This window comes from Ictidomys tridecemlineatus, chromosome 4, assembly GCF_052094955.1.
Source record: "Ictidomys tridecemlineatus isolate mIctTri1 chromosome 4, mIctTri1.hap1, whole genome shotgun sequence".
Taxonomy (NCBI): Eukaryota; Metazoa; Chordata; class Mammalia; order Rodentia; family Sciuridae; genus Ictidomys; species Ictidomys tridecemlineatus.
The window spans coordinates 15,981,523-15,991,193 of NC_135480.1; the positions used below are offsets into that span (position 1 = coordinate 15,981,523).

General features: G+C 33.9%; 1 protein-coding gene across 1 annotated transcript; it reads right to left on the bottom strand.

The window, feature by feature from the left end:
• Window positions 1-205: 205 nt before the first annotated feature.
• Window positions 206-1,159, bottom strand: LOC101960793 (olfactory receptor 8K3). Its single transcript, XM_005331703.2, has one exon. The coding sequence runs from the start codon at window positions 1,157-1,159 to the stop codon at window positions 206-208; it is 954 nt and encodes a 317-aa protein (XP_005331760.2).
• Window positions 1,160-9,671: the final 8,512 nt, after the last annotated feature.

The following is a 9,671-nucleotide window of genomic DNA, read 5'->3' on the forward strand; positions in this document are numbered from 1 at the left end:
AGAGTGTGAAATAAAATTCAAACATGTATACTAATCTTGAGGACAAATCAAACTGAATATCCAAAGGTCCATCAACATTAACTCATCTATATGTTGAAATCAAGGAAAATATTTTAGTTTCCTATGTCTTTTCTATGTAGAGCTTTCAAAGACTTATTGCATATAGTAAATAGTTACCAACAAACTTATTTATTATATACACATTCTATATGGGACTTGAAATGAGACGTTTGCACAGATTTTCCCATATCCTCCTCATGGCACCTTTAACCTCTGTATTTCTCAAACTGTAGATAATGGGATTCAGCATGGGTATCACCAGGGTGTAAAATAAAGAGGCCATCTTGTCAGTATCAAAGGAGTGACTGGACTTGGGCTGCTCGTACATGAAGAATAGAGTCCCGTATAATACAACTACCACTGTCAGGTGAGACCCACAGGTGGAGAAGGCTTTACTCCTGCCCTCTGCAGAGTTCATCCTGAGGATGGCCAGGAGGATCAGAATGTAGGAGACAAGGATGATCAGAAGAGATGAAACAAAAGTAAATGCTGAAAAGATCAATATTATTAACTCAATCTCTCGTGTACTTGAGCAAATCAAAGTTAACAAAGGAAGACTGTCACAATAGAAATGACTGATAACATTATTGCCACAGAAGGTAGAGATAAATATTTTTATGGTGGTTACCAGAGACAGAGAGGCACTGTAGAGATAGGGGATTACCACCAGCACCCAGCAAACTCTTTTTGACATGATGACTGTGTAGAGCAGAGGGTTGCAGATGGCCACGTATCGGTCATAAGCCATTACTGCGAGAATATAAAGCTCATTAAGGACAAAAAAGATAATGAACGCTAACTGTGTAGCACACCAATTGTAGGGAATTATGTTTTGAATAGCTACAAAATTTACCAACATTTTGGGTCCCACAGCTGTTGAGTTACCAAGATCAATGAAAGCCAGGTGTTTGAGAAAAAAATACATGGGTGTTTGTAGCCTGGAGTCCACCTCAGTGAGGATGATAATGCCCAAATTGCCCAGCAGTGAGACCATGTAGATGATGAGGAACAGCCCAAAGAAGGGAGCCTGTAATTCAGGGTGGTTTGTGATGCCCATTAAGATGAATTCATCGAACACTGTTAGGTTCTCTTGGTCCATCCAGTCCATTAATTTACCTGATTGTGGGAAGTATCATCAAAAATCCTTGGGTTTCAGGAGTTATATCACCTGTTAAAATTGTAATGTTCCAAAAATTACATGTAAGATAGACTTAAGGATTTTTTTTTTTTAAACTGGGGATTGAACTCTCAGGGACTCAAACACAGAGCTATATTCCCCAGCCCTATTTTATTTTGTATTTAGAGACAGGGTCTCACTGACTTGTTAAGCACTTCCTGTTGCTGGGGCTGGCTTTGAAGTCAGGATCCTCCTGACTCAGCCTCCCAAGCTGCTGGGATTACAAGCGTGCGCCACAGTTCCTGGCATGAAAGATGTTTGTACTTTTTGTTGTTGTTGTTGCTGTTGCTTCTTTGTTGTGTTTGGTATCCCTGGATGTTCTGTTGCTGAACTGCATAACTAGCCCTTTTTAGTTTTAATTTAAAAAAAAAATTAGACAGGACTTTGCTAATTTTCCAAGCCTGGCCTTAATTTACAATCCTCCTGTTTCAGCCTCCCTGTGTAGGTAAGGGTTAAGCATGAGTTCCTAAGCCCAGCAGGCCTATATTTTTTGACATGAAGCAATTTAAAAATGACTCTCCTCCATCCTCGAAGCTAAAACCTAACTTGAAAACCATTATGGCATTATGTTATCTTATTTCCATTACTTTGAAAATTGGTTTGCTTGTAATTCATAATTTACTGGTGTATCTGATAACACTATAAACTGACAGTTGTTTTCCTTATCTTTTTCACTGCTGAGATTTTATTCCCTATTCTTAATTGGTCATGTTTTACACAGGGGCCTCTGTTTCATTACCATATAGTTCCCATTTCAAATGTAGATGTGAGTATTCAACCATTATTAACATGTTAATAAGATCATTATAGGAATAAATGAGAATTTTAAAAATCTACATTAAATTTGGGTTAATCACAATTTTGCCTAAGACATTTAATATTAGGAAATCTAAATATAATCTATCAAGTTATCAGATTATATCAGAAAGAAAAAATAAATATTCCAATATACAAATAAATAATGCCATTAATTATGGCTCAAAACAACACAGATTTAGAATTGGAAGACAATTTCATTGTCGATAGAATATATCAGAAAAGTTAAACTGCACTTAGTCTTAAAAAGAGAAAATTAAAACTTTTGAAAAAAGTTAGAGATGTCCCATATAAATTTGTAGAAGTGCTATGTGCCTGGATTATACAACAGTGTCACAAAATGTCAATTCTTTTTATTAACTAAGAATTGTTTATTCATGTATATGATGTACATTATGATAGTTTGATATGCCTATGTCCAATGTTTAATGGTCAAATCAGTGTAAAGAATACTTCTGTCTCATCAAACGTGAATCATTGTCATATGCCAGAATATGAATCATCTCATAATCTTTTGGTAGTTTTCAAAACTATCCTAGTTTACTGTTACCAGTATTTAACGTGCTGTGCTATCCAAAATCATGACATATCCCTCCTCTCTGACCATGTTTTGGAGCCCTTTCTTACTCCATCCTGTTCCTCCCATATAGTTCCCAATCTCTAGTGATCACTGCTTCACCTTCTTCTATGAGTTGCACTTTTTAGTTTCCATCAATGACTAAAATGCTTTATTTGTCTTTCTGTGTCTGATATATTTTGCTCCATGTACATGTCGCTACAACTGACTTTACCCAAAGTAATCTATTTATTTGATGACTTTCCAAACTCTTAATAGTGTATTTTTGTAGGATATGACAATGACTCTACTACTTATATAGAAAATGGAAACGATAAAAAATACACAGGACATGCATCAAACTTCCCTATGTTACCAGATTTTAAGGAGTGTTAAGACAACATGGCAATAGAACAAAACAGGGTACTCAGAAAACAAAACAAAACAAAACATATTTTTAATGAATTCTGCTATATGATATGACACCAAGAAACTTAGGAAGGGGACTTAGGAAAGAAGAATCATGGATATTTCTAAAAATGTATTTGGCTCAGCAGTCTTTCAGTGAGTAAGCATTAGTAGAAATATGTATTAATTATTTAAAATCATAAGTGAAAAGGACAAACACCTACATTCTTTCATGCCACACAGCTGGCAAGCTAATGAGAGCTGTTTATATTCCCATTTCTTATTTTAAAAGGTACACTGCACTGTCTAAATTGATAAATACTAACTGTTATGCAAAGAGCATTTGTGAATCATATGAAATCAGCATCAATCTTCCTCAATTACATCTCTGAAACAAGTGCTGTTAAAAAAAAATTTCAAGTTTGTGTGCCTTCAGAAAAAAAAATGCAATTATTTATCTGTGAACTTTGGGCTTCAAAGTCCAACCCCAGATCTAGATAATGTGACTTTTAGTAATGATCCCTGCAGGTTTTTGTACTGGGTCAGTGAGTGGTTTTTTTTTTATTGTTGTTTTATATATTGGGGGAAATACACAGCATAAAATTTACCATTTTAAACATTTTTAAGTGTTCTTAGTTCAAAAGTATTAAAGACCTTTCTATAGTGTTGGTAATTATTTTTACTTGCCTAACATCTATATTATTTTTTCCTTAAATGTTTAAAAATAGGTTTTTAATATCCTTACAAACTTTTGAAACCTGCATTATTCAATGTAATTATATTCCCTTATCTAAGATTCTAAAGAAAGAACAATTGGCTGAGTTATATGGTCTTTTTTTGTACCTGTGTCATGAAACTTGTACCTGTGGAGAGGTATGTGCAACCTCTTACTCTCTTCTTCCCATCCTCCAAAATACTTTTCCATATTCACTTGTGGTATATATTATCCATGAAGTTAAAAACAAATATTATCAATGCTTTTAGGTATTTCATAAAAGAAAATTGTATTTCAAAGCATTGAACTGGGAATTGTTTAAGAAGTGTGTTATTTAATAGCAAGTATATGTACCAGCTGTGACATGGTTCATGGAAGAGAACTATCAAAACTTTGTAATTTCTTGCATGACATTGGTCATATAATTTTAAAAATGATTATTAGACTTTTGACACATTTCCTGACATTCAAAACCTTAATCCCCAGTGAAAACAGATCATGAAGAAAACTCTTCATGCATTTAGGTAACACCATACAAGAGAAGAGGATAAAACATGCTTAGAACTAAGTCTCTAAAGTGTGAAAGTTTCACCCAAACTGAACTCTAAGCCCAAATATTTGATTTATAATTCTTACATGGATGACCTTCCCTAACCCTCATTGGTATTAAACTCAATTTTACCCCCATTAAAACATATTGTGGAGATAGTTCTATGTTTTATGCCTCATCATTCATATAGGAACAACTGTAAATTTAATACAGAAGCAGAGGTGTCCTGTTGTTGTGTTGTATACTAGTCTAAATCAGAACATTGACTATATTAACTTGCTTTTACCATCTCTTTCAATTGCAAATCCCACTGTTACTATGCTTCCTCATCTGTCATCCCTTTGTGCCACTTCTCCCATGGTCTGCAGACATGGTGGACTTGTTCTGACACCTTGAAAGCTTTGCACATTGATTATTCTCCTTCTTTTCTGAGGAAAAAGTGTCTAGAGAGCTTTCAAGGCAGTCTGAACATCCCTGGGATTTCACAAATGACAAGGACCAATATTCAACCAATAAGGGTCTTCTAGGAATCAATGAGTAGATATCCAAGCTCCTGTGTCCTTCCTTGGCACTACTCCATGGAAAGTTCAGCAGAACCTCTCAAATCATCTTATATGAGTGAACCTCAGTTATTTATGACTGTACAACATTCTTTGCTAAACGTGTCATTAGCTTTAACCCTATTTTGTCTCATATTCTCCATTCCCCCATTTATGCTTTCTGGAATCACTTATCAAATAAACATCATATACTTACATCTTTTCTTCAGAAGCTGCTCTTGGGGAAATTCATACTGTGTCCAATCCAGTCTTACATGGTGTTAATGAAAGCAGACCACATTTAACTATGGCACATATGCAACTCTACTGGTACATGATAGAAAGAGAAAACAATAGTATTAATTTACTGCATAACTGGAAGTCCTATCAGAAAGCTATTTTTATTTGAGGCACTTACACTCAACATCAACACCCTATATTCTTTCTCAATATGTTCATTGATTAGAAGAGTATAGCATAGAAATACTAACAAAGAGAAGAAGGGTACATTTCCACTGTCAAAAAACACAACAATAGTATTTAAAACCACCACATTCTTCAAGAAAACATAATCTTGGGAAGTAGATTAGTGATTATGACAAAATATACTAAGTCTGGCATTGCTAAGTAGAATTTTGACTGTAGTTTAAATTGAAGAACAGTGTCAATCCCTAGAACTAATCTGGTAATCATGATGACCAGTTCCAACTACACACCTAAAATGAGAAGTGGGTTCTTGTTCTCCTGTATGACTACTAACTTAACTGCAGTCAGAAAAACTGATAAGTATCTTTTTAATTTTTTTTTTAAAAAAGGTTGTTTCTTGGGGCTTGAACAAAATTTCATGGTTATTCCCAAAGCATGTGGGAATGGCCTCAATGCCACTTGGGTATTGGTTAATTATCCAAAGTACCAGTGATTTCCCTATTGGAGAATTCTTTTACATTATTCAGCTGCTTTTCTTTGTTATTAATTTCATCTCCACCACTCATATATCTGTTTAATTATAGTATCTATTGGATGCATGACTTGTTCATCCATAATGTCACCATTTGACATTTTCCAGAATGGCTTACACCAGTTATTTGTCTGTGGACTGGTAAATTTTGACCATCTCCTATAGCAATTCTAAAAAAACTCAAAACATGTTCATATTATGTGTGTAACTCAACTTTTTAAACTTTAGTAAATAAGAGATAATGAGACTTTAATTCCATATCACTCCTCACTTCCCATCCTCACTTTATGTCTCCTTTTTCCACATATTTACCTTCTCTTCAAGTCTTGCTATGTGTCCCTAAGAACTAGAATATTCTTATAGGGTAAAAAATAATGGACATTTAATGTGCACATACATGTGTTTTTTATTTCTTTATGATACCTCAGGTTTTACTAAATTATGTTTTAGAAATATATTCATTTTAATATACATGACATCAGAATTTGATGAATTCTATTGAGTCTAATTATTATAATCTGTCTACTCCTATTTTATATACACATTTTTATACTAAAGGAGTTTAGTTTGTCAATAATTCCTGATATCTCTACATGCTATCAAAATTACCAACATTGTGTGTGTCTTCACACTGGCCCGTGAACGGACATCTCTGTGATATACCTTCTTGAGTGTGTATTTCATTCAGGAGAAACAAATTTAATTAATTTGGATAAGGATGGATTTATTTTAAGATTACATTAATATGCATCCTACCATCAATGTACGGTAGAATTTTGTACTCTCAAATTTCAAATTATGAATGCATATTGCTGACACATGATGGTCACAGTGATTAGAATATGAAATCAAATCAGATAAAACGTGATAAAACTAAAATTACTTTAATTGCTTTGATATATTATTTTATTAAATAATATGAATACTGGACTAGAATTAATATACAAATAAGCAAAGTTCAGGTTCACAAAAAATCCAGATATTTAACAGAGGCAAGTACAATAACTTTTTATTGATTTATTTGTGAATAAAATTTTCATATTTAAGTGTCTATAAAGAGATAAGAAGGAAAACTTTCTTAAAGTTTTTATTATATACCCTGTTTGAGATCATGGCAATTCTTACAACAGCAGCAACAATAAAAAAAATCTATCTTTTGAACACAAACATTTTCAATAAACTTAATTCTAGCATACTTTGGAGCCATTGTAGAATGGAGAAAAAATGAGAGGCAGAGCCTTAACTCTTGGAAAAACTTTAAGTGTTTTATTTCTGAAACTGATCTTTGCTTTTTTTAAGTATCATTGTACAAAATTCTCATACATGGTTACCTGAATATTTCTGAATATCTGTTAACATAATATAACATTACTCCTGAAATATGGATCAACACAAAGGCTGAGAGAGTTTGTGACTTCCTTTTTGTGGGAAAAGTGGCAGAATGTTTTCACGTTCCACATTGTCAACATTTGAATAAACCAATCTCTCTTATTACATTTCAAAAATACATTTAACTCTCATCCCAGTTAAAAAGGATAATACAGAATTTTGCATATAATTTCTTAATGGCAGGTTACCATTATCCAGTTACAAAACATTGAATGATACAAATACCAGCCAAGTTTGTTATTTCTATATAAATCTGAAGGAGACTACTGCTACAGATAAGTTTTGTTTGGAGAACACCAACTTGATAAAGTGTTCTCTTAACCTTTACATTCTAAAAGCCTTGCATACTTGAAGAACATAAACACATCTAAAATACAAAGAATCCAGTAATGTTTAGCATCACAATTACACAGATGTTTTTATATTAGCTGTTTAACTTTTAAAGTAAATTTAGAATTCATAGTATATGTTAAGAAAAATCACATGTCTGCATGGGTTAGCAATAGTAGAAAAAAATCAAAGGATAGACTTACTTCTCTTAAGCATTTAGAAAACAATGTTAATGATCAGAAATAGACCTAGTCAAAGCAAACAAATGTAAACCAAGTCTTCAAATGGCAGTGTAACCCTTCTATGTCAGATACAATGTATAAAAGAGAGCACTTATTGGTTACTTTCCTAGTAAATCTACATGAACTTTCATTTTACAAACTTTAAATGACAGACAAGATGGAAAACTTTGATAATGCTCATAAAATAGTTGTGGAAATGACACAAAAAAATGGACATACATTCAATGAAGGAGGTGGGATGAGTGATCACAAAACCTTTCTCCCTTTTCTTCATGGGTACGTTGCTAGATTATTTTACATTCTCCTCGTTGTTAGTATTGGCACAATAACTGAATTCCTGCCTATATCAGATGCCTCCCAAGATAATATAGGCAGTAGACAGGTTTTCTTGCAGGGAGAGGGGGTTTAGGGGATTGAACTCAGGTTCACTCAATCACTGAGCCAGCGCTTTTTGTATTTTATTTAGAGACAGGGTTTCACTGAGTTCCTTAATGCCTCATTGTTAACTGAGGCTGGCTTTGAACTCTAGATCCTCTTAGCTCAGCTCCCAAGCTGTTGGGAATACAGGCATGCACTATGGTGCCCAGCATGCACTAGGCAATTCTTTTCATCACTCCGTCTTATGCCCAGTGGCTGTCCTCAATGACTTTCTGTTACAGAGCTTGTACTTTACTTTTCTACTGTTAAAAAAATCTCTAGGGAAAAAAAAAATGTTAAATAGTCCTGGGGTCTTGGTGTAATACCAGCAAAACTCTGGTGGCTGAAGCAAGAGGATGGCAAGTTCAAAGCCAGCCTCCACAAGTAAGCAAGAACCTAGGCAACTTAGTGAGATGCTGTCTCAAAATAACATATAACAAACATATAAATAAACAAATAAAGGAAAATAAAAAGAGCTAGAGATATGACTCTGTGGTTTAATCCCTGGTGCCAAAAAACATACAAACAACAACAACAATAACAACAACAACAAAAAAACATGGAACAACCATAGGACAGGCAGGAAACCATTACAAAAGTGATCACAACAGAAAAAATGTCACTCAATCCAAGAATGGCTTCCTAACTGCAGTAATGATTGCTTGGTCATCAAAATGCATCATTTTGTTTGTTTGTTGGTTTGAGGAGGGGGTACTAAAGATTGAACCCAGGTGTGCACAAACACTGAACCACATCAGCTCTTTTGTTTTGTCTTTTCTTTCTTTCTTTTATTTTTTTCCTTTTTTTTTTTTTTAAAGACAGGATCTCACTAAGAGCTTTGCTAAGTTTCTGAAGCTGGATTTGAACTTGCAATCCTTCTGCCTCAGCCTCCCAATATGCTAGGATTCCAGGTGTGTACCACCGAACCCAGCATTAACATCTTAACATGAAAGATTTTTGCTTCTACAACCTGAAAAGCATTTTACTTAACACAATACAAACTTGTGAGTCCATACCTTGAATCAAATGTTTTTATGATTGTACAGACATTAATAACCTTAGCATTCAGTATATACTCTATCTTTAAGAAATATGGTATACCTTATTTATTAATAATCAGTGACCTATTTAAAACACTATACCTCAAATGGCTCTTCTTGCTAGAATTTCTTTTTAAGAATATATTTTGAAATTTCCATAGTTAATACAAATCCATCTACATATTGAGATGAAGGAAATTTTTTTCTATAACACAACTACCACTCCAACAAAATTACTCCAAATCAAACAATGGTTTGTTGTTTTAAAAATATTTTAAGAATTATATTCAACAGCAGGTTGTGGAGGTGCATAACTGAGATTGCAAACTCAGGGGCTCTGGAGGCTGAGGCAGGAGGATCTCCAGTTCAAAGCCAGCCTCAGTATCTTAGTGAGGCCCTAAGCAACTTAGCAAGAATCTGTGTCAAAATAAAAAGTGAAGAATAGGTATGGTTGAACCCCTTTGAATTCAATCC

Excerpts from the sequence above, each read along its gene's own strand:
- LOC101960793 (XM_005331703.2), bottom strand. The coding sequence starts at position 1,159 with ATGGACCAAGAGAACCTAACAGTGTTCGATGAATTCATCTTAATGGGC.